Source organism: Cydia splendana, chromosome 5 (genome assembly GCF_910591565.1).
Source record: "Cydia splendana chromosome 5, ilCydSple1.2, whole genome shotgun sequence".
Taxonomy (NCBI): domain Eukaryota; kingdom Metazoa; phylum Arthropoda; class Insecta; order Lepidoptera; family Tortricidae; genus Cydia; species Cydia splendana.
This window is the reverse complement of record NC_085964.1, coordinates 5457122-5483831: the sequence shown is the minus strand read 5'-3', so window position 1 is coordinate 5483831 and position 26710 is coordinate 5457122. Positions and strand designations below refer to the sequence as shown.

Genomic DNA, 26710 nt, shown 5'->3' with positions numbered 1-26710 from the left:
AGGGTTTTTCTAAAATAAATAGTGGCTTACAAAATTCACCTTTATTCCTAATCTAGGTCTTGTACAATCCTAGTAACCCGGGGGTTAAGCAGTTATACCGTTAACCCAGTGTCAAATTGTACTGGTAACCATAGTAACTCCAGGTTTAACCGGTTTACCACGGGTTAGTGGAATGGTGCAAGTGGGCCTTATGGAAATAGCGTCTTAGGGTGGTATTCCATCTGACCAATATTTTTGTCTAATGTGTATTGCGTCTCACATTTTGCTACAATGAGAGAGTGAGACGCCATGACATTGGACAAAGAAATTGTACAGGTGGAATACCACCCTTTGAATTGATAACCGACAATAAGTACCCGTTTGGTTGAAAACGCCACATATGATGTTAATGAACTTCAATAAATAAAAGACGATATTTTTGTTATCTAAGGCCCACTTGCACCATTCCACTAACCCGGGGTTAACCAGTTAAACCTGGAGTTGCCAAAGTTACTAGTACAATTTGACACTAAGCTTAACGGTTTAACTGCTTAATCCCGGGTTAGTGGGATGGAGCAAGTGGGCCTAAATAATATACTAATTGACTTTTTATTCCATTTATTTTCTTCAATTGCAATCTCCTTATCATACAAAAATAAGGTCGTCAAACTTCATACTCTTCAAGTCTTCACTGTACGAATATTAAGATCACGTGAATAAATCATAAACCATTTTGTAACACAATACACTTTTTCAACTTCACGGTTAAGTCTTCGGTAGTATAGTGGTAAGTATCCCCGCCTGTCACGCGGGAGACCGGGGTTCGATTCCCCGCCGGAGAGATCCTTTTTGTATTTATTCTTATATTATTTTTCATTGTATTATTAATTTATTCCCCTCTATGGTTCATTAGAAGAAAATCTTTAATTCTAGTCATTACGTTTACAAGTTTTCCCACGTGGCTAGATATTTCTCGAGTAGTTTCGAGAAATTGTTTAGTATATTCAAGTTTTTCCCTTTCCAGGCGAATCAACTCCGAGGCACTTTCATCTTCATCTAAAAAAAATAATTATCAAAATCGAACATCTCTGTAAAAAGTTATGCGTGGTCATACATAAAAGAAAAAAAAAATATACGCGTCGACTTGAGAACCTCCTCCGTTTTTTTTTTCGTCGGTTGAAGAACCTCCTCCGTTTTTTTCGTCGGTTGAAAAAGAAAGATTTTTATAAATAAATAAAAATATAACTACGTTAGATAATTTAAAAAAAAAACTACGATCACCAATAATAAAGTCATTAATAAAATATTTTTTGTCTCATGGAACAATGGTGTCCGACACATTTTGGGAGCAGTGAGTGTTAAAAATTATATTTATAAATAAAAATAGAAAAAATATTGTACGTACCAGATTCATTGTCAGTCTTCAATTTCTTTTGTTTCCTCTCAAGGTGAGGGCTACTGGTCCCGACCTCGTCGTCGGCATCAGATATATTTTGGGATGAATGCCGTCTCTTTTTGCCTCGTCTGGTCTTCGTAACGCCTTTGGGAGAAACAAGAGTACTTATGGTTACTTTCAGGTGACATTGCAACTTTTTTTATACAGGCTACTCAGATTATAGATACCTATTTGACAAATAAAAAAATGTGTGAGGCTTAGGCCTCTTGCATCTAAATCAGCAAATGGGCCGATTATTATTATATTTGTCGCATTGTTTTTTGTTAGATTTGGATAAAAAATTTGCTGGTTTGAAGAGAATGAGGGGTCATTCTGGGCGGAATTAATACGAAATCACAACTAGTCCTGTAAAGAATGAGAAATTTCTAATTATCCGTGAGATTTTTTAGGGCATAAGGTAAAAATTGGGCTTATATTCTACTGAATATGGGAATAATCTTTGCACCAAATTTTATCGAAATCTGATTTAAAAAATCCACAAAAAAATTAAAATCGGCCCAAAATCAGCAAAAAATTGTGAAGAAGAGTATAGGTTGTCAAGAAATCCTAATTATTAAGTGTGGTAGTCAGAAGGTGCTCCCTGAGTCTTTTCATTTCTTTGTTTAATCCTTAACATAACACTTTGAATGGCAATAAATTGGGGGAAAATGACAAAACATGAGCATTTACCTAATGACACAATCATTAGGTAAATACTTTAGACTACTTTAGGTAGGTAAGTACAGGAAGATAATGTAAAAATAAAAATACTTACCATAATTTATAGGTGCTTCCTCGCTATTGTCAGCCATATACGATTCTTCTTCATCTGAAAACTATTAAAAAAGCGTTAAAGTGCATTGGAACCCAGGGACATCACATTACATGATGTCAGCTGTTCTTCTGCGCCCGATTCTTCTTTTTCACTGTAATCAAGTCTAATTTACCCTGATTCACTCGTTTTTCAGGGGTGAAATGTATTATAGAAGGGGGATATGGAAATACTAGTTCTAAGTATAAGAAGTCGAGGGCAGAAGAGAATTGAATATCATGTACTAACGCTAGCTTCAGCTAAAGGGTCGCTCTTGATCACCACGCCAGAGACCACGCTCTCTCCGATGATCTCCAGGATGGTTTCCTCCATCTGGCTGAGGCTGGCCACTCCATCAGGCGGTGGCTTGTTATTCTCCCGGGCCGCCTTCAGCTCGAGGGCCCGGCGACGGACTCTGTATTTCCAGTCACACCAATACTGAAGTTTGATAATTATTTTTTTACATAATGTGGATAAAAATTACCTTCAAGAGTCTTTATTTTGAAAACATGGAGCCAAGGTGGCCTACGAGTCGCCCGAATTTACGCTTTCGTTATTTTGTTAATTCGAAACGGGCGGGATATTTATCCAAGGGCGTAATCTAAATAAGAGAAAAAAAACTAGAAAAAAAGGAGAACAAAAAGAAAAGAAAAAGAAAATAAAGGAAAAAAAAGAAAAGAAAAATGAAAAGAAAAAAAGAAGTAGAAAAGTGGCGCTGTCTTGTGTCGGAGGCCAAGTCTCATTTTGGCTTGCTGAGCCAGCGGAGTAAGTAATCTAAATAATTACAAAAGTGGAAAACTAATTTGAGGGACCTATTTACATAATTTACATACTATTAAGTATAGTTATTATGGATATCATGAAAATACCTAAAATATTACACACCTTAGACCATCCTTTGCCATCTTTCACAGCACCTTCCCCGATAACATTTAGTTTCTTGGCACAAACATTCCATAACTTCACGGAGTGGAGTTTCCCTCTGCGACCCCTGGTCAACCCTTTAGCCAAGTCTTGATGTTCATTCAGGTACTCTAAAAGACCTTTTAACTGCTCCAAACTTACTTGCTTTCGGGCTTTTAAATCTTAAATGCAAAGAAAGGGGTCATCATCTATCAAAGAAATAAAAAAAAAGAATTATATTCTAAGAAAGAACAGAAATAAATGGTACCGGTACATTTCGTTTGACGTTTCTAATCAGCCTGATACTTGTACGAGCACTAATTCAAACGAACGAAAAAAGAAAAGCTGAACTAACCTGTATCCATTTTATCTTAAAATTTAAGTAATTGTCTACTATTTACATCACATTTTATCTTTGAACCACTTATTTATTAGTCAGTATTTCAATATTCTGTTGGAAATGTCGTAATTTTATCGTAAAGTCGTAATATCGGTATCGTTTATAAGATCGCGTCGGTATCGTTGGGTCGATTTAGGCCGGGGCCGGACCGACTTTTATTAAAATCGGCAAGTCTCCATCTGTTTTATCGACGCGTTGGTGGGAATTCTGTGCGCGCGCATCTTCGATTTTCCAGCAAATTAACCCCCTGCAGCGCTTCAATCAGATATAACAAGTTGCTGTAAACATTGAGACTGAACATCAATGTTGAACGAATAATTTTAACCCAAAAATAACACGTAACTATGTTGTACAGTTTAAATTTATTATAGGTATTCGGAGAAAAGTGTTCGTAAATTGTTAATAAAATAATAAAACAATATCGCAACTATCATAAGTTCATAACGGACTAAGAATAAACTGGTATAAGGTACCTACTTAACTTAAAGGATCCTAAAATTGTATCGGTGAGATTTTCTTGCTACTGAAAAGCGCTGAAAACGCTGATTATCATAAATTGGTCGCACGCAAATATTTACATCTCGCCCCATACATCGTGGTAATGCGAACAAATCAAAATGTGTGTCCAATCCTCGCAAGTACAGTTCACTAGGTGTATTTTCAATTTAGTCCAGTCAAAAATCGTTCACGGCAATAAAATTGACAAGTGATATGATGTCGGCAAGTCTTTGATTTGGTTCCTATTTTACCGTGACGATGATAAATAAAATTAATTAATTCTACACTCTTAGTGACTTGATTGTGAACAAGATGGTGATGGGGCTGCGATTTCGACTTCAGCGGGTAAGTTTTGCTCTAATTAATTATTTTCACATTCTAAATAGTAAAAGGTTTGCATAGAAATATGGAAGGTAACGAGGCAACACTTTATTAGTGATGATGCATTGTTTTGTGCTTACTATGATATAGGTATATGTGGTTCAAAGTCTTGGTCAATGTCAAGGTCGCGGTCGGAAAGGAAATAAATCTCCGTCAATACTCCAGTTAAAGTACCTGTCGCGTGTACGAGTAGGTTATGGGATGTGACGCAGTTGTAGCTTTCAACTAAATTAAAATTACGAAGTATGACATGATTACAATTTTCTTAGTGAGTGCATTTCACTTATTTTGTATTGAATCTTTACAAAGGAATTTGGGCAGATTATGCACTTTTCAGAGACAAAAATATTGCTTGGTAATCGTGTCTATCACATACTTACCTAAGAAGTGAATTTGTGAATACGTATACAGTCATGTTGTAACAAACTATAGTTATTTACGATACAAGTGGGAAAAATAGGAAATTCGCAACGAGTGGCGAATTTTAAAACACGCGAATTACCTATTTGCACGTGTATCCTATACTTGTTTGTAAGTATAAAATTAGTTTGTTTTGTTGAAGCTTATATGGGCATTGTAACACCCGTGATACATGAAACATTAAAAAATCTAGCAGGTTCACATTATTACTTAACAAAATAATTCTGCTATAAATATGTCGATCTACCCTCCTTTATTATAGCAAAAAATAATACATACAAGTGTCATCGTAAATTAATTATTAATTATCAACATGGCGCCGCGGAAACAACAGATCTCGTTCCGTACTGTAAGTTTTGCACTTATTTCTTAGATTAGTATATATTTTTGCATAATCTCCATTTTAATGCACTTACTATCTGTTAGTGTATTAGGATTTACATAGTGGTCGTATTTAAAAACATTCAACACATAGAATATTTACATAAAACTGTTACATATCATATTTGATACATTGCCAAGAACTCATAAAAGAACATGTGTATTACATTTAATACATTGGCAAGTTGTCGTCAAAATAGGTGGTGGTACATGATTTGTTTTAATTTTGATTTTTTTTATACTTGTGGGGGGTTGAAATACATGTTTCAAATATGTCATATTGCTTTATATTGCGGTTTAATAACAATTAATGATTATTTTTGTTGCATTACATGTTTTATTTTGATTATGATACACATTTTTCTTCTAAAAATAAGCATCTCTAGAGTGATTCTCAAGAAAATGGCATCCACAGGTTAAAGTTAATGATATTTTTTTGTATTTTTTTTTACTTTTAAGAATGAAAAATATGTTTTACTTCATCAAGTACCCCAAATTTTCAAAAGGGAACGGAAAATGAAGAAGTTATTTTCAAGACTTACAATAACCTATACATTGAACACATGTTAAAGTTAAGCACGTTACAGTGAAAAATACATTCTTTTTTATTTTTTCTCTTGAACGGATAATAATACAAAAGTCTCACTTTTAGCATAGATGAATAAACCTTCATACAATATTAAATTAATTGATATTATTACATTAGGCCCCATACCAAATTCTTAAAATAATTGAGACAAGTTACAGATAACATTCCGTTACAAACCCCAGATTCCTGCCTTTAACCACTTGTCTCTACGAAACTACGACACTTGGGTCATGATGATATCCTACGGTGGTTAGCTTGATACTTACCTAATATTTTGCCATAGTTATGATTTAAATAAAATGTTCTGTGTATGAGTCAGATGCAATACCGCGGATGTACAGGTTACAGTGAAAATATCCTTGGACAAACTTCGTACGAGAATATTGTTGTAAAAAAAAAATATAAGGCCCGTGCAATGTACATTTTAAAAGGTATTGTTTATGTTATTATATAGCATGATATTTTATTTACATAAATTGGTGCTTATAATATCTAAAGAACTAAAACTGGAAGAGCGATGCTTTTGGACAAGACAGGTTACAGTGAAAAGTGCCACTCTTTATTTTTTATAAAAATAAGTCTTAAATTTAAATAAAAATGACTTGACCACGATAAACATTGTTTTTGTTTATCCAGATACGTTTTTGTTTCATATGAAAAAGAGCAAATAAACATACATTCAATTCAAAAACTCGATGACAGGTTAAGATGCCACTTTTTTGAGAATTACTCCTGAGTTTGTCGAGGGATTGGCGTTGTATTAAATATGATACATATGATTTTCCAAAATTGGAATACCCTGGATTTTTTCATCATTTTTTAATAGTTGTGTATGGTCAATAGGTGACAAAAAACTAAAAAAATATTAAAATTTTAAATATTTTGAGCCTTGCCAAGATAAGGGATAACTGTACATAATCAGGCATTAAAATGTATACTCGTGTGATTCTTTTATGAAACTCATTTCATTCGTTTCATAAACCCACACTCGCTATTGGAAAGATGGTATTTTTTGTAAAAATACTTTTATATTTGGACTTTTTCGATAAAAAAATAATAAAAACTGTTTTGTAATGTTCAATTTAAGCTCTATCTATGACATCCCGTTGGACCTATTTAGTAACTAGAGTTTGAAGTTTTTCCCTCTCGTCGTATTAAAATAGGCTTTTTCCAATAGTTAATAAAAATATGTAATATTAAAATAGAACTCTTTTAATGTGTCTGGGTTAGCCATTTTCATAACTATTCCAAATTTCAAATCGCAGCTTAAGCAATTTTCGAGACAGACAAACGGACGGACAGAGTCGCACCATAAGGGTTCTTTTTGTACCCTTTTGGTATGAAACCCTAAAACGACGTCTATGGTCCTTATCAGCGACACTAGAGACGCAACTAAGATTTGCAATGTCATAAACTCCCATAATAGATATCTACTCTACAGGTAAATTTTAAAATGTAGAGAAACAAGTGCTAAATAATGCTGAAGACGTAAAACCGATACTAAGGACACCTAGGTACAGATTTTCACTGAAATCCACTTCGTTCCAAAGTAGACACTTCTCGGAGTAAATCGTTTTCCAACCCTATCTGAAAGTGACACTGGTAGGTATTTATTAAGCAATAAAATTTACTTTCCACTTAATTCGATTCAACAGGCGGTCCACGCCTGTTGTTGTGTTGGCCGAATGAAACTAGCTTCAAGTTTCAATCGAAAACAGTGGTACGAAAACTTCCGGCCGGATCGCACGTGCGGTAATACGCGGGAAAAACTACCATTAACAACTTTTTTTCGAACCTTTTGGCATAGAGAAATGTGCAAAGTATAAATACTTTTATAAAAGTGACTAGTTAATTAAACTGTGTGTTTAATGTCTTTGGTTACTGGCGAAAAATTATGGAAATAAAAGTTGATGTGGTAAGTATTCTCTGTGGAAACTTAAACCATTTCGTGCGACACGTTTATGTTTGAATTTGAAAAGGATTAGAGTCTGTTCGGAAAGAGAAGAGTCGTAGTATGTATTGGATCACATATTAATAATCGAAAATATATAATTATTTAAGTTACACATGGAAAAAAAGGGTTCTCAAAATGTTTTACCTTACTGATGCACCGATGGAGATTTTTCAAAATTTGCTAAATGTTCCACAAGGAAAAAATCGTAAGCTTCACACATTTTGATTGGGGAAAATAATTCTTTAATAAAATACTTGCTTTATGGTTTTAGTAGGTATATCTCAATAAAAATGATCATTTTCCGGGCTCGACAACCGTGTCCCTGACAATATGCCTAATGTCAAAATTAACCGCAGCCAATTAACGAACATGGACACCGAATCACATGCCAAATAATAATTAGGTCATGGTCATCACGTCATCAGACATATTGTCGAATAATTAGTTTCAACTAACTTAACGCCGAAAAGGGCCTTGTTAAAGTTGATCGAATTGACGCCTTCGTGATATGGTGCTGGCGAAAGATGCTTCAAATTTCGAACCAAAGCATCTACTTATACTTTTAAGAGAGGTCAACGCAAAAGCGAGACTCCACCACCTACTTGCGAAGGATCCTGGAGTTTTCGGTCACATTGCCCGAAAAGACATTACCTCGAACGACTGATGGTTACCTACTAGGAAGGTCGACGGAAAGAGATCATCCGTAAGACTCAGACATAGGTACCTATTGAAATTACAATGCGGGAAATTTACAATGTCTTAAGAAACGCGAGTGAGTGATTTGATTTCCAACAGATGCATGATCTCAAACGACGGATCTCACGCTATTACTTAATACAAATTGTGTTACACGTCTCATGCAGCTTGCATTGGTTAAAAATTACTTACCTATTAGCGTTTAATAATCTTTATCTACACACATATCATAAACTCTCTATGATGCCTTCAAAATCCGTAAATAATGGCCCACATTACGATAAACTGTTTTGTTACAGCAAATTTCTTATCTGTGAAAATGTGGTAATAGCTTCATTACTATATCAAAATCGATTTGGTAATGAAATTTAAATTTCGAACATCTCTGAAAAAAAAGCAATTTGATTTGACCCCTATTCTAATATCAGTCGAGATGACGTTTTATTCGAAATCAAATGTCAATTGCATACAATATTGACAAATCTCGCTTGTAAGTTGGTATCGGACGATATGGTAATCGACCCCGACTCTAGTTTGTCTCTGAATTAAAAAAAAACTACGGATGCGTGACATGCGTGAAAAAAGTTTTCATTTGCCGCCATTTGACGTACAGTTTATCTTTTAATTAGTTTGTAGTAAAAAATAATTTGTTATGTTGTTTTTAAAGTAACTATAACAAAAGTTTCGTGTAAAATGTGCGATAAAGATATTTCGGACTTTTCGGAGACGCCATCTCATATCCGCGAGTTCCGCCAGAGAGGAAAGTGCCCCAATGTCGGTTGTAATATGAGGTTAGTGAATATATCATAGAAAGTTTATAATATGTGTGTAGATAAAGCAGTGTATGTAACTGTACATAATGAGGCATTAAAACACTCGTGTGATACTATTATGAAACTCATTTCATTCGTTTCATAAACCCACACTCGTATTTTAATGCCTTTCATTATGTAGCAGTCACATAAACTACTATTAACAAAATAAAACCGCTCTTACAAAACCATTTAACAAGCCATTATTTTATGATCATCAGCAGTTCCACTTTACGTAATGGTGTTTTCTTCGAGGAAATGCATGAGTTAGGTACTATTAAGTCAATAAGCAAACCACCATAACTATAAAATTTTAAAAAGTTCCTCGACAAATTGCTTAATATTTTACGATTTTGTCGTTTTTATTTGACTGCAATTTTTCTTCACCCCGCTTTTTTACTATTTTAACCTTCACGATGTCATATGAATGACTTAAAACTGTCTAATCATCCACTAACCAAGATACATTATCGAATAGTGTTTTTCGAGTAAATAAACTAAGTAATTAGCAATTAATCACTCTGAGGTAATGGTCTATTAGGCTTTGGGCTAATTTACTTCATTACGGTGTTTGGCCAACACTGTCATGGTAGACCAATGATTGATGGTAGGGCTTTGACGGCCTTTGACGGCAAAAATTATCCAACAATCTTCCAAAATCAGTTTTGTATGAAAACCCAACTTACCCAACACCCCAAATACCTACGAGGGACTACGGGGTGAGGTGGGATTTCCTGTTTATCGTCAAAGTTATGAAATGGAACTACCCAAAATAAAATAAAAAATAAAAACGTCCGGAACACTTATTATATACACCATTCATATCAGTTTGCATATGTAAAAATAAAATGTTATCGAGGTTTGAATGTCAGTTTTGCACCTACTCACCCCATTTTACGGTAGCCACTCGCAAAATGGGTACTTTTTCCATTCTATAGCCAGGTAAAAAAGTAGTCACTGTTATAGTTATGTATATGTACGAACACCAGCTCACTGGCGCGTTTCAATCGACGCCTCAAGGGCGTTCGAATTAGCCTCCGTGTGATTTGAATACCGAGTGCCGCTAAGTGCTTTCCCTTTGCGGGCGTAAACAATTCTTCATTACCAACGCTTTATGACCGCTAAACAACCTGGTCCTGGTACAGAGATAGTTAGTTTTTGTACCTGCAGGCAATTATACTGGTTCTGGAAAAAAACGGACAAATGTCTGGGAACAGGGCTGGCATTATCTGAGGGCCTACCGCGAACCACGTCCGAAGTGTTGCCTCTTTGTCGCACTTATAAATTCGTACGTAAGTGTGACAGGGAGGCAACACGTTAAACGTGGTTCGCGGTAGGCCCTCTGTCCCTATGTGTCGTTGACTAGATCCTATAGAATAGGCTATATTAGCTTATGTTTTCTAAGAAAATTCTGCCGTGACAGACACACGAGTGATCCTGTAATTTCCATGTTTACCTTTTGATTTAAGATTTGGAAACTAAAACAAAAAACAGGTTCTAAAACAGGTAGAAAATAATCACACAGTAATGTCCGTGGAAAAGTCACTCCAAACGGTGTCTCTCCGGTGTTACACCATAAAATCGTCTGTAATAGACACAAAGGCCAATGATGACGGTATATTATAAATATCGTCAGATGCAAGGAGGCATGACATCGATGACTAATAGCTGTTCTATAGCGACTAACATAATATGTTAGCATAATAATAGGTATTTGGGTTGGAATACCCAGCCGCATTGCAAGACCACTTTTTCTACTCGTCGACTGTAATTCTTGAATTAAGATTTCTTATACCAAACTGCAATTGGGTATTTTTAATGTATGGGCTCCCAACTCAACTATAATATTCATTTCGATACAGTTTAGTCAACTATAATGAAATTGACCAATCACAGCTCGCCGCGATCAAGAGGACGAAACAAAACCATAGCTCAATTTAATTATTTATTTTAGGTTGTATAGTACAAACAATTGGTTCATAGGTCAGAAACACGCATGTGACACCCTTAATATAGCAACATCCATAGACTACGAAAACCACTTAGTGTTGCTTGTTAGTCTCCATAGGCTACGGTGGCCAAAATCGAGAAAACAACTGTTTAAAAATTGAATTTAGCGCGGAGCAAGTACCAGGGCCTCATGAGTTACGAGAAGGTGTCGTTGACCAGCCCGCCGGGCCGCGGCCGGGGCGCGTACCAGTATGAAAGTATTGCAGCTGCTTGCGAATCTTAGCTGTATACTTTTGGTTTGGTTTGTTTGTATGATTCTACTAGTTTAAAGTATTATTTTTGTTGACTCGTAGAAAAAGTATTGTATACAATAGTGATATAATCAAGCTTTTCAATCTCGTACCTTACTTAGGCAACTCAGCAAGCTTCGTTGCCTAAACACGGTACTTACTCGACTGAAAAACTCTCTATTATAATATCACGATTGTATAAAATACTATTATGAAATTCATTTATAATATATCAGTGCAATTTTGCAGCTCGTAAGTTTACTGTAAGTACTTTCCAATGTAGGTCCGTACATCCAACGTCCGTCAACGTCAAGACGTTTCTTATTTATTTATTTATTTATTTATTTATTTAACCAACTTTACATTGACAGTTAAACCAAACATGCAAGTTATGGGTTACAAACATATGTACTTAAAACTAATTATAATAGACTTATCACTAAATTTACCTAATTAATATTAATAGTTGTGGGCGTAGATATTGACTCTAGATAGCGGGCTGCCGTGGCTAGGAATTTCGGTTCTGTTTGTGAGAATAAGTCAAGAGTAGGATTATGTAAAATAATATTATTAATGTGGTTAAGTGCGATGTATAGTGGACTACTGACAAGTGTCATTGTGCTGGTCTTCGGAATTACGAATAGGGGTGAAATGCGAGGTCTGAGAGTACTTCTAACAAATAGTGATGGTACCTTAAAATGAATATATTCTAGTAGCAATGGATTCTACGACTGACCTTCGTGTAATCGGGTTTAACCCTTAAGGGCCACTTACACCATTCACTAACCCGGGGTTAACCGGTTAAACCGGGAGCTACCATGATAACCAGTACAATTTGTCACTGGGTTAAAGGTTTAACTGCTTAACCCCGGATTAGTGGGATGGTGCAAGTGGCGCTAACCATTTACCATTCCTTTCTAGTCATTTGATTTCGAACCGTAATTCTTATAAATCTTATAATACAGATGCGTTTTTGTTTTAAGTATGATGCCGCTACGGACTAAAGGGTTAAAGTTTTTCAAACATTGTGTTTGTTTACATAATGTTTTAGGGTGGAATAATGATGTATATGGGCACTAAACGTCAACTAGCGTAGGGTGTCTGAAATCAATCGGCTAAAAGGGACAGCTTACAGCCATAGTGGGGTGGAATAGGTACTAATAATTCTATTGTTTACGACTTCAATAAAAACGACGTAAAATTAGGTCGTCGCGGCCGTTTAGTACTCGCTACTCATATATTATAAACATAGCTGTATAAGGCTTAATACAACTAGTAACTTAATATATGTATAGGTACCCGTACCCACAGTGTGTGTCTTACGGTTTTAGATTCCTACAACTACGATACAAATCCTTATATTATATCTAATCAATAATGTTAAAATCATTTCTGGTTGAAGAATGCCTCTATTATAGCTGGTTTGTTACTGCACACCGTTGTATGGGGACCTTGCACTTTGAGACTATGCGCTGAAACTTGGCACAGTTGATTGTTAGCTGGTCTTGAGCAGATACAGACCGAGAGCCGTCGAGAGCCACCTCTCATTTAGTGGGGGGGGGGAGGGGAAAAGTTCGACGCTGCCGCGCTTCACTTGGAGCAATATTTCTCTAAAACTATACCTATTAGGGCATGTAATATATCATTTTCGGATAAATTAAGGACGAGGAATCTAGTTTTGGAACAAAAACAAAGCACTTTTTAACAAAAAAAAAGCATAAAGTAGAAAAGACTAAAAAACGTATTTTTGATTTTTTCATAATTACCAATTTTTTTTTAAAGTGTAGCAGGAATCTAGAAACAAAAAATACAATCGTAAAGCTACACTTATTACGTTTAAGAAAATATATAGTTTATTATACAAAACTGTTGATAAATGGGACATAAAAAATAATATTAAGCGTGGGTCAGAGTGATCTCAATACAAAATATTATGAATGTGGGAAAGTTACCTATAATTTGTTCTACAATCGTTTATTTTTCTTGTTTTTCGTAAATAACTCGTAAACGGTAGCCCACAGAAAAAACATATCTTTTACGTAAATAATCTGTTTCAGATTTCTTATAAAATAAGTGCTACTTTTTTTCGCTACCATCAATATTAAAAAAGATATTGAAGGGAGAAAATAAATACTTAGGTCCCCTTTTTTAGTCATTCGTAAATAACTCGTAAACGATGGCCAATAGCAAAAAAATTTTTAGTACAGGAATAATTTACATAAAATTTCCTACAAAAAAGGTCATTCAAACTTTTTCGCTAGAATCAATATTAAAAACGATATTAAAGAGAGAAAATAAATTCTAAGGTCCCCTTTTTAAATATTGATCCTAGCGAAAAAGTTTGAATAACCTTTTTTGTAGGAAATTTTATGCTAATTATTCATGTACTAAAAAATTTTTTGCTATTGGCGATCGTTTACGAGTTATTTACGAATGACTAAAAAAGGGGACCTAAGTATTTATTTTCTCCCTTCAATATTTTTTTTATATTGATGGTAGCGATAAAAAGTAGCACTTATTTTATAAGAAATCTGAAACAGATTATTTACGTAACAGATATTTTTTTGCTGTGGGCTACCGTTTACGAGTTATTTACGAAAAACAAGAAAAATAAACGATTGTAGAACAAATTATAGGTAACTTTCCCACATTCATAATATTTTCTATTGAGATCACTCTGACCCACGCTTAATATTATTTTTTATCTCCCATTTATCAACAGTTTTGTATAATAAACTATATATTTTCTTAAACGTAATAAGTGTAGCTTTACGATTGTATTTTTTGTTTTCAGATTCCTGCTACACTTTAAAAAAAAATTGGTAATTATGAAAAAATCAAAAATACGTTTTTTAGTCTTTTCTACTTTACGCTTTTTTTTTGTTAGAAAGTGCATTGTTTTTGTTCCAAAACTAGATTCCTCATCCTTAATTTATTCGAAAATGATATATTACATGCCCTAATAGGTACAGTTTTAGAGAAATGTTGCTCCAAGTCAAGCGCGGCGGCGTCGAACTTCCCCCCCTCCCTCCCACTAAATGAGACGTGGCTCTCGAGGTCTCCCGGTCTGTATCTGCTCATGACCAGCTAAGAATCAACTGTGCCAAGTTTCAGCGCATAGTCACAAAGTGCAAGGTGTCGTGCACTAACAAACTAGCTATTAACAGTTGACAGATTAACAAATTCGTTACCCATTATGACAAACAGAATAAGCCTCCTGACAGCTTAGCATGACTTGCGCTGTCGTTCGCTCACTCGATACTTTAAAAGTCGCATTTGACATATCGCGCGCGACAACACAGATGCTATGCGGTCTGGTTTAATTGTCGTATTAGAACGAACTAGAATACCCTGTATAAGTAAGAAGGACGTTTAGTGGGCACTAGACTATAGAGCCCCTGCAGCGAGGCTTTGACCGGTTTACGACGATATTAATTGCTACAGTTATTAGTCGTTTAAGCCCGTTAGGGTACGGGCGTAAACAATAAATAGCCTGTGCTTATCTATTCTTACGAATAATATGGAATACATAAGAAAGGTTGTATCATACTCTACGACTGTGGATATACAGTGGAAACTGGATAAGTGGAACCTGGGTTAGTGGAAAACCAAGTTCTCGGTTCCAGTCCCTTGGCAACGAATTTCCTCTATAAGTGGAATTTTGGGACCTCTATAAGCGGAATCCATTTTTTCGAAAATTTCTTATTTTTACCTCTTAGTTCAGGATTTTTTTTTGTTGGTCCCTCGGGAGGGTCACTGGGAGTGTAAATTCAAAAAATAGACTGAATCAGGCTCCTGTGTATATTCGAAAAACGGTTTTTCTTGAATAACTCGCCCATTTTTGATTTTACAGTAAAACCGTAAGGACAAAAACTGTAGGAAATTTGATTCTCTACAAGTTTGGTCCTCACAATTTTTCTTCTAGGATCAATATTTTGGAAATTAAATTTGAAAAAAAAAACGACAAATAACATAATATTTTCATCATCTCGTTTATTTTCAACTTTACGGCATATAGTGAGCTGGGATTATTTTGTGTTTATCGTTGAATATATGAAATGAAACGACAGATTATCACTGAAAAACTAAAGTTCATACTACCGGAACAATTTTCAAGTATATAAATCAACGTGCCACATATAAAAATAAACTTTTATTGACCTAAAAATGGCTTCTTTTTATTTTAGGGATTTTTTTTATTTTAGGGAATTAAAAACGACAACAACATACAACACTGGAAAATTATAATCTTTGTCTACGTAGGGCAAACCCTGTTTACCCTCTTATGGATACACTAATCATTCTGTATGTCTTTTTACAGCACACGGTCCATCCATCCGAGCCCACGAAGCCAGTCCAGAACCATGTGGGTCCGCCCAAGCCATACGGTTCGTGGTGCACCCCTGAGGCTTCTCCAGTTCATGTGCCGTAAGTTGAGATTGCAATAGATTTAGCTTTCACCAATGGTTATGTGCCAATAACATGAACAGTCTAGGTCTTTTAGTTTAGTCTAACCCCCTTTCATAAACGCGCTACAAACCCCAATCAGCTAATAATCATTTGTCCTTATCTGTCATTTTGACCTATGTATTTGTAAGAAAGGGATAAAACATAATTTAACAAAATCAGGCCCGTAAAGTTTTATGGATAAGGGGGTTCATCTTCACTGCCATACTTTTATATTACCCTTTGGGTATGGAACCCTAAAAATATATAAAAATGAACTGTCATTATAAGGGTCATTAGACGCGCGAGGTATACCTAAAGACTGAATACTAAAGATAAAGGAAATCTAGATCGCGTTAAAATAAACTTAACGTTATTAAATTAAGGAGAGACAGTGCGACTTCCAATCCGGAGGTCGCAGGTTCAAACCCCGGCTCGTACCTACCAAGGAGTTTTTCGGAATTTATGTACGAAATATAATCCGATATTTACCATTTGCGTTTCGGTTTCGGTCAGATGGCAGTCGCTTTCGTAAAAACTAGTGCATACGTCAATTCTCGGGATTAGTTGTCAAGCGGACCCCAGGCTCCTATGAGCCGTGGCAAAATGCCGGGATAACGCGAGGAAGAAGAAGACTCTATTATTTGACCATTATTCTCCTTAGCAAGGAGAAGTCCTTACTTGTTAATAGAAATTCTTGAGATAATCAGTTGGTGTCTTTTTCAGCATTACACACACTAATTCTAACAACGATACGAAGACAGAGGTTCGCGAATTGAACGCTCAGTGCAAAGGGTAAGGAGTGCTAATGGTTTATATTGCGACGCGTAGTAGTGTTTGGTTTTATTAAATGTTTTATTTCTCATCGGTGAACTTTGACATGTACTTGTACTTACAATAAAAAAATGTTTTCAGAATTTTATTGCCACCGAAAAAAGTCCGCCTGTTCCCATCAAGCCCCCCGCACGAGTACAAGGGCAACACCGTCATCTTTGAAGATGACGAGACTGAACTGAAGGACTTCAAGCGTTCTGAAATTATTGGAGAGCCTCCTAAATGGCAAGTACTACCTACGATTTTTTCAATACTATATAGGTGATGTGCTGACGTGCCCAAAATGCGCTCGAGTATTTAGCAAGAAGATAAGGTACGTGAGCCACCAAAGAGCGCACCAGAGAGTGGATCAGCTACACTCTAATAACACGAGTTAAAAATTGCCTACTCCAGAGCACACAGTCGCTACACTGTGGCCGAAATCGGTCAGGAGAACATCATCAGTTAACTTACTGCTCTTTGCCTCCATACTTATAGATTGTATCTAACAAACCGTTAGAAAAATCGATTTTTATGGACCCTATTACACTGGACTGGGGCCCATTTCTCGAACGACATTGCACTAATAATATTAGTCCATGAACTGTGAAATCGTAGGTTACCATGGCAACACACTAATAATATTAGTCTAATACCGTTTGTACTCGTAAGGAGTTATTAGCACATCTAATGTTTAATGACAGACATTGTACAAAACTAGGTATTTGAAATAAAAAGGCCAGGTTTTACGGAAAAATTGCATTTTTAATTATATAGTTGAACCTACTTGTTTTATAATTAAAACAATTGAAAACTTTGTTACGTCTTCAGGAATCATCCAGAGAAGAAGGCGCCTACCGTAGAAACTCCACAAAGCCCGGTGCCATCCTCGCCGTCCCGCGCCAAGAAATGCAAGGGCTTCTTCAAGCTGCCTGACTGCTGCGACCCCTTCGTGACTATCGATCCTCAAGGTAAAGACTAGGGACAAACAAAGCAGGATTTTCTTGCTATTTGGTAATGGTTTTCACCCATAAACCTAGGTTGTGTTTATCTAAGGAATTCAAGATTAGCTTACAGGTGCTAAAATTTCATACTTATTTTAAGTCAACAACATAAACATGCTTCTGAGTCGTATCTACTTATGCATTCCCAGGATTAAGATGTTCCCCAATGTTTGGACATTAAACACTTTGTTATCATACGGGATCAGTTCACTAGTTAGATGACATGTCAAGGACACTAATTGCAGAGCCACCATCAGTCAAAAAGCGATTGAGTTTAAATGTACTTAGGTATAATAATTTTCAATTTGACCGATCTCAAATGTCCCCAGGACGACTCTACATCTCCTGGCTTCTCCTGGTAACATTCTGCTACTGTTACAACGCTTGGTGCATCGTCCTACGAGCTACATTCCCTTACCAAACCAAAGAGAACACCGTCCACTGGATGATGGCCGACTACTTCTGCGATCTGGTCTACTTGCTAGACGTGGCGTTTATCAAGCCCAGACTCATGTATCTGCATGAAGGGTTCTGGGTAGATGACCCTGGGGAGACTAGGAGGAATTATAGGAAGAAAATACAATATAAGGTGCGTATTTTTTTGTATTTCACTGAATTGTAAAGCTAGAAGTCATGTATTATGTAATCTCCTGAAATATATTCGGTTTGCTCTTATTACTTATACAATTTACGGTCATCTTTAATGGACAACAACTGCTACTCATTTCGCACTGCAGCGTTGGCAATATCAAATGTAATCTTGAATTCCTTTTTGCATTGCTGATAATAGATAAAAGTTTTTATCTTTTCATAAATACACCAATCATCATCGATCAAATAAAGTAAGTATTTAATATATTAGACACAGAAGACCGACATAGCTTGGGTAACTCCACTACGAACGCCGCTAGCAATGCCGCGATGCTCATTTGTCAGATGGCCACGCTATAGTGATGTGACCATCTAGCATCTGCAACACCGACCGTAGGGTTACAGTAGCAAAAGCCACATAATCGGTCATCAATATAAAGGGCGTTATCGTCATTGAAATCTGCTTCTATTATTTCAGTTCGACATAATCTCCCTTACTCCGCTTGATTTCCTGTACTTATACTTTGGGACGCACATGGTCATCTTGCGCTTTCCTCGGCTGCTGAAACTGCAAACCTTCTGGGAGTTTAATATAGCTGTCGACAGAGTGCTGTCATCACCATATGTGGTCAGTAAGAATACTAAGAATATACTTTTATAGTTGTAAAATCTGCAATTTTCATTAAATTTTACATCATATGAAAGGAATAAATATTGCAATTGATTCCTTATAAGCACACAGAAAAAAGTTAATTTATAAAAGGTGATAGTATCGGAGGCGGTTTTGAGACCCAAAAGTACCTAAAAACTCTAAGTACTTATTTGAAATTAAGTGTCTATTCTGTTATATTCCACATTGGTGGTACAAACCCTTAAAATTTACTTAAAAAATGTATACCGTTTCTGACAAATAAGAGTTATATCCTTGATATCCTTAATTTCTCACACTGGTATTGAAATTAAGATGAACTATTTGGTATCACTAGGTCCGCATCGGCAAGACCCTGGTGTACATATTTTACCTGATCCACCTGAATGCGTGCGCGTACTACACCATGAGCGCCTACGAGGGCCTCGGCATCAATAACTGGGTGTATGACGGGCAAGGCAATGCTTACATACGGTGCTTCTACTTTGCCACCAAAACTGCCACTTCTATAGGTAAATATGATTAGTATGAGTTACATGCACTATGATGACTTATATTTTGCTGGTAAATAAAAATGAGTCTAAGCAGATATGGGCGTGAGTGTGTAGGGCTGTGGCTGTAGGGATTTGCTTACAACGGGTTATAATGGTTACATGTACTGGATATATATAGATACATAGATTGAGCATTACCTTTTTCTCGATTAATTTATCATGCCATGCCAGAGATTATAATTAATTAATTATAAATGTGGTAATTTGCATATTTGGACATTTTTATGTTAAAAAAAATTATGACCTAATAATATACTATACTTACCCAATGAGGAGAAAGTTTCGAACTAATTTGTTAATAAGACATACTATAATTTTCAGGAAAGAACCCGAAGCCAGAGAACCCTGGAGAATACATGTTCATGACTGTTGCTTGGCTGATGGGTGTGTTTGTATTCGCGCTGCTCATTGGCCAGATCCGAGACATCATTGCCACCGCTACTAGAGCCCGGGTCAGTTACAAACATTTATTTATGTATTACGTATTTGTTGTGGTGTAATTTTTTTACTTCTATTCTTTATATGTACGAATAGATAGACTACGGCCCGATTCGAACTTTAAGATAAGTCAAATATGACCGCTAGATATGATATGGTTTAGATATGTCAGTGTCAAACGTCACGTTTTTGTTTGGAGAAACGTCACCACCCAGAATTTATTCATAATATGTCCATGAAATTTTTCAGCTTTTAAAGTTTCATTTGTTTTTAAGTACTTTTCTTTCGCTCAACATGTTTTAACCTTGTCAAATAAAGCCAATTGGTGCATTTGCAATTCATCAGCCGCTTCAACCCGCATAGCAGCATATCTAGTCTGTCTTATTAAAGCCGTTAACCCTTTACGTATTACCCTTGGTCTCTGAATAATTGAGAAGTTAAACTTACAAACTACTACCTATTATGTGTTACAGTTTACTGGCCACAGCATAAATCTATCCACGAAAATTTGTAAAAAAATTAAGTAAGTAGGTATAAAAAGAAATAGTTACATACCATTTTTTTTTTTTTTCAGACGGATTACCGTAAGAGGGTGGATGGGTGCACCCGATACCTTCGAAAGCTGAACATGCCCGCGTCTCTTCAGCAGCGTGTGACTTGCTGGTTCAACTACACGTGGAACGAACAACGATGCTTCGGTGAGAAATTATTTATATTTGAGCTTGGGGATTGAGAAGAACCCAATTACAAACAATGTTTTGCTGATCTGTTCTGAACTTGACTTTACCACCAGTACCTTTATTTACGGATAAGGTGCTGGATTGTTCTAAAAACTATATTTTTCATGTAAAATAGGGTATATAAATATTCTACTTACAAACTTTTTCCTGTTGGCTCCCAATTTTGAAATTTTAGTAAATTGTGAAATATGAATCAATTACTCATTATACTCGTAATGTTTCTGTTTATAGACGAGTCAAACATATTGAACACACTACCGCACAACATGAAACAGGATGTTGCTCTAGAAGTGCACATGTCAACGTTGAGCAAGGTAACTGCTTTGTTTATCTAATTTTAACATATAAGCTTTTGTACACCTACGGTAATGCTATTAACGAATTATATTTGGACAAAGAAAGGGGAGATTATAGAAGCTCTATTACAGATTTAGATGTATAAAAAGACGCTAATAAATATGATATTTTATAAGCAATAAATTTAAACAGGTGGAACTATTCCGTGACTGCTCAGATTCTTTACTGCGTGACCTGGTTTTGAAGCTGCGACCCGTATCCTTCCTGCCTGGAGACGTGATCGTGCGTCGTGGGGATGTCGGCCACCAGATGTATATTATCAAATCTGGACAGTGCTACGTGAGTGTCTCTGTTTTTGTCTCCTTCTCACTTAACTAGCGTAAATTAAAGATTCTCTTGAGTGTAACATGTATAAGATGCCTTGAGTGGTGGATCTGCGTCAGTTGTCTGCGAAACTATACCATTTTATATGTTTGTAAACAGGTAATGTCACCTGATGAAAACGAAGTACTGGCTACACTCGGCGAAGGTTGTGTTTTCGGAGAGATCAGTTTACTCGGCATTGATGGGATGAGACGTCGAACAGCTACAGTCAGGTGAGTTTTGGGCAGTTCCAATTTATAATGGAGAGCAAGTTTAGGTTCTAAAAAGGTTAGAAATACTTAAGGCAAATAATACCTACCACAAAAATATCAATGTTGTGCTTTTTCTTACTGGCCCCATGTTGGGCGCCAGTTTTAGTTAAAGTTATTCGCAATGTGGATCAATATAATATTTTATTTAACAGAAACTTTTCACTGCACTTAAATATTAGCCATCTATCGTCTAAGACCTTTTTGACAATTTAAAGACTTATCTGAAATAGAAGATTTTAACTCCATAATCTAACAGGTCACGTGGCTACTCGAACCTATTCGCATTGTCCCGCAACGATCTATACGGCGCTTTACTCCACCACAAGGAGGCGGCGCTCGTGCTCCGACGGCGTGCTGACCAGATCATCCGCCAGAACGCCGCGAGACACGCTCAACAGCGCATGGCCGAGCGACAGGTACATCATCCTTACTTCATAACGTCTCAGGTCACGTGGCGTGGATTATACGCCAGAACGCCACAAGGCTGGTATGTTTTTAAAAACCCATGCATGCTTTCATTATCATCTCAGACGATGCTGGACATAGGCCTTGAGATTTGTAACACAAGAATATTGCCCAGCCGCCATTGGTTCTAGCAAGCAAGCAAGCGCACTGCCAGTAATATCTGGCTACTCTTTGAGCTCTGTGTTTTTCTTATTGCTAGACAAAGATCTTTCTCCTTGACTCTAGAAGTAGACCCTTGCCTGCAATGGTATTAGACACTTGATGAGACATTCACACTTTTCACAGGCAAGGAAGTCAGCCAGCATCAACGAGGAAACTGGCCTAAGAAGGCGTCGGAACTCGAGCCTGTCCAAAAAGTCAAGCGAGAGCGGTGGCACGGGTGGAGGATTAACCGCGGGGGTGGAAGTAAGGAGGCTACGAGCTGCCAGTGCACTGTCCAGAAGAAAACTTTCCGTAGTCTCAGAAAACAAGGTCAGTTTATCATGCTCTAACAGGCAAGGACGATAGAAATAGGGAGTGGCTAACATGCATATGAGTCGTAACAGCCATTGGACAACCAGTTTCAATTTGATTTTTTTTCAGTTGAATGAGTTTTCCAATAGTTGTTATACGTGATGGGTATTATAGTAATGTACTGTAATATGCTATTATAAGATTAATTATAATTTATAACATTAAATATTTGCCTTATCCAGACACTGAATTGCGGAGAATCATCTGAAAGTCACGAAGACGATACAACAGTAGTAGCCCGTCTGCGAGGTCCCGTGCCGAAAATCGTTTTCTCGTCGGATTAATCGAATCGAGCAGGATTCTCGAGGAATAATCGTGAAGCTAGGCTATGGCTGGCTATGAGGACTATAAACATTAAGCCGACCTATAAAGGATATCGTGTTATGTGGAATGTTTTATCATTATAAAACTTCGCCATATTTTAATGAAGCAGTATTTTAATGTTTTAGAATAAGTAATCAGTGTCAAATTATTCTACGTCTATCAAACGGTATCTAATTTATACTAAATCTGTGATTCCTTTAATTAAGTATTTAAAATCTAATGTTTCTAAAAGCCCCACGTTGGGCGCCATTTTACTTGGCTTATATATTTTTAGAAAAATAGAAACATCCTTTTTTCTTTCATTGTACTACAATCTGTGTTAAATATAGTGCTCTTGTTTTAATATGGAAGCTCAAATTCCTTCTGTATGACTTTAATATTTATCTTAGATTAAGAATGTCTATGGTATTAAAAGAAAATACGTATGACGTATACCTAGATGTTAGATTCTAGTCAAGGATTTTTAAAAATAGAGTCATTTGACGTTTTGGCGAATAAGGTTTGTATTTATTTATTTAATAATGTTTATACTTGACTTCTTGAGCAAAAATAAGTGAAGAAACAATTCTAGGTAAGGAAAAAACAAACGTTTTGGCTGATTGAATGTTTTTACTAAATGTCTATGATGATCTAATAAAGAGTGTCTAGCATCAATTTGTTGTTTAATTTTCGCTTAACATTACTGTGGCATATAAAATGATCCTTTCGATCCAGATCCAGTTCTTAACATTGGTTGTGGAGATAATGTATAGCCAAATATAAAATGATCTATGAATGTATGAAAATACTTCTATTTTACCAATAAAAGTTTGATTTAATGTAAGTAAAAGGTATGTCAATATTTCCTAATTTCAAATACTTATATATAACAAAACCGATTGCCATAAAAAATAAGGGGACAATGTAATAAATGAGGAATGCGTGGGCGAGTTATTTGCCAATATTAAGAGAGGTTATAACTTACATAACAGATTCCATAAATCCATTATGACATAAATATCGACAGTGTACGACTACTATCGAAAATTGCCCTTTAGCCTTCGTAATTTAGTAAACCACTGCCTTTGATCAATTCCTCCTTCCCCTAAATTACTACAGTGCTCAGACAAAAATAGGCCTTAATGCTGTGGAGTAACGATCAATAATTTTATTTTGGTATGCACAGTGGATTGTCTAGTCTGCCATTAATTACAGTATTGTGCCATCGCTTGCGTGCATTCACGACAGTAATGTACTCCGTCAAATAGAGCGGTTCAAAACGACTTTAACAGGACTGGATGAAAACTACACTAGGCTGGTTAGGTACTAGTATTTTTGTTTTCGTATTAAACTCAAAAACCAAGTAATAAAGTAACGTAAATAAAATAAATGCGTGACAAAATTCATTTTGCGAATCGCCGAAGTAATAATGTACAGCAAAAGTAAAATGAAAACTGTCATTTAGTAGACTTGGCAGATATAATTTTTTATTTGTTTTGGGTAGTTCGATACCGACTAATGGGTGGCTATAATTCAGTTGTTATTTACGGATCGCATGTCGTGAAGGGCCTTTTATGACTCACGGCACGTCCTTCTCAGATTGGGTCGTAGAGGGCCCTTTAGCCCGAGACACAGCCATCGGACCTTTCGTTCCCACCTATGGTTGCCGCCGCCGCCGTCGCAAGTCGCGCAATGTCGTGGCCGAGCCATTAGAACACGCGGCACGATCGACTACACGGTGTCACCTTGTGAGCGAACGAGGTAGGTCGGAAGTCGTCATCGACACCATTATCCTTTGCACTTACCGTGACTAATGAAAAGGTATTTGTAGTACATTTCCGGTCAATCAAGGTGCCTTTTAAAAGTCACTTAGGTATGCAGACATGGTTTGTAGGTATTGTTAAGCCCATTTAAATAAATTATAGTTTTTAGCTATAATATGGTAATCCTGTCAAGTATTAAAATCAACAATGAAATTGTCAACATATCATTAGAGTTACACGGTAATGGGCATTTAGGTTTTTATAAAATTACGTCATGTATGTATAGGTAGTTGTTGGCAAAACTGTGATAAATTCGGTACTCTGTCCAAGACAATTCTCATTTCTGCACTAATTATCATGATATTAAGGAAGTAAGTACTAGGTAAGTTTATAAATTTTTTCAAATAATGAAATTAATTAGGTAGAATTAGACCAAGAAAAGTCTGCAACGATTATGATAGCACACGCAGTGCAAGTGTTATTTTAACCTTTTCGACGCCGTGTCAAACACAAAAGATGTCACGCGGACGCCACGTCACCGAAGTGTCAAAACTGAAATTGAACTTTATGCATATGCACGTAGGTCTATGTTGTTCTGTGGTCTGTGACCGATTAATCAGTCTTTGGCGTTGAACCTGCGGTGCGGATATATCGGTCATTGGCGTCCAAAAGGTTAAACGTCAAACTTCTGTGAAATTATGACGTATAAAATAACACTTGCACTGCGTGTGCTATCAAAATCTTTGCAGACTTATCTTGGTCTAACTCATCATATCTACCTATTACAGAAACATAAAAGGATTAAGTTATAGACTATTTTTAATTCCATAGGAAGGTTTGTTAGTTCTTTATGCTCGAATTGTCTTAAATGAGGTCGCCGCATAGTGTAAATATCCCCTTTTCATTAGGGTTGGTAAGCCAGAACTTTTCCACTAGTTGCTCAGTCTGAAATCAACCCCCGCGGCAGCGCATCTTTTAGCATTTTTTAAAGTGGCAATTTTAATTATTAATTAAATGTGTAGCAGCAAACTGAGAAGAAACTATTAATTTCATGCTATTCATTGATTTGGATTAATATCGTCTTAGGTAAGTTTTATTTAACATAAAAATTTTATTGTTGTCACGTATGATCTGCATAATAATCTGGTAATATAATCCAGCGCGTAAATTCTCGAGTTAGAATTTTTATACAATTTAAGAATGATCGAAAGTATAAAAAACGTACTCACAGTTCGGTATAAGGATAATTAATACTTTACCTACTTCAGTTTAAATATTTGCTTGTATAATATATGGCATTATGCCACGCGGACCCCAAACTCTCATGAGCCGTATCAAAAAGCCGGGAGAACGCTGAAATACTACGGCACTTTTTCGATGAGGACTGTACTAATTATGCTTGGTAGATTATTTACCTACTCTTTCGCCAGACATGCGAAACTTTTCCTATTATTTAGAAGTTAATAATTTGGGGCAAGTTTCTTATATATAATACTAACTTCTGCCCGCGGCTAAATCGGATCAGCGGTTTAAGCGTGAAGATTCGAGGTAACAGACAAAAAACAGACCGGTTTTTTTTTAAATTAAATATATATTAAAATTTAAAAGTAGAGATATGTAATTTTAAGTCGTATGTTATACATCGTTAGCAAGTCAGATGTTACTGCATAAAACTCCACAAAACATTCATAAAAATCAACGAACGGATGTCATAAAATACTTCACAGGAAAATAATCCCTAATTTGATTATTTTTGTGGTCGCCGAGTCACGACAGCGTGGGGTCGCGTGTCATGCAATCCTAGCTTCGATATAGATATATCACTTCGCTATTACCCTATTACCCTAATCGTTAACCGAATCTGTTATTCTGATAGTGGAGTACCCGCAGTGATACAAGGTGACTTTCGAAAGAAGACTGCAGCAGAAAGGAGTGACGGATTGAACTCTCAAATCGCGACAGTAATGCGGTAACGAACAGCACTCATTTTCAAATAAAAT

General features: G+C 36.2%; 2 protein-coding genes and 1 non-coding gene across 3 annotated transcripts; 2 read left to right on the top strand and 1 right to left on the bottom strand.

The window, feature by feature from the left end:
• Nucleotides 1–722: 722 nt before the first annotated feature.
• Nucleotides 723–3862, bottom strand: LOC134790377 (uncharacterized). The gene is made up of 6 exons (XM_063761146.1): nt 3484–3862; nt 3111–3310; nt 2475–2663; nt 2190–2250; nt 1385–1519; nt 723–1035 (listed from the first exon to the last, which is right to left on the bottom strand). The coding sequence occupies exons 1-6, from the start codon at nt 3491–3493 to the stop codon at nt 869–871; spliced, it is 762 nt and encodes a 253-aa protein (XP_063617216.1). The 5' UTR covers nt 3494–3862; the 3' UTR covers nt 723–868.
• On the top strand, nt 750–821 carry Trnad-guc (transfer RNA aspartic acid (anticodon GUC)). The gene has a single exon. It is a non-coding gene; the product is annotated as a tRNA-Asp (tRNA).
• Nucleotides 3863–4030: 168 nt separating the features above from the next.
• On the top strand, nt 4031–23622 carry LOC134790485 (cyclic nucleotide-gated cation channel beta-3-like). Its single transcript, XM_063761293.1, has 16 exons — nt 4031–4371; nt 15821–15927; nt 16672–16740; nt 16861–17004; nt 17590–17729; nt 18092–18351; nt 18832–18981; nt 19340–19514; nt 19878–20008; nt 20569–20692; nt 20966–21048; nt 21224–21370; nt 21515–21627; nt 21923–22082; nt 22417–22602; nt 22827–23622. The coding sequence occupies exons 1-16, from the start codon at nt 4339–4341 to the stop codon at nt 22926–22928; spliced, it is 2124 nt and encodes a 707-aa protein (XP_063617363.1). The 5' UTR covers nt 4031–4338; the 3' UTR covers nt 22929–23622.
• The last annotated feature ends 3088 nt before the right edge of the window (nt 23623–26710 follow it).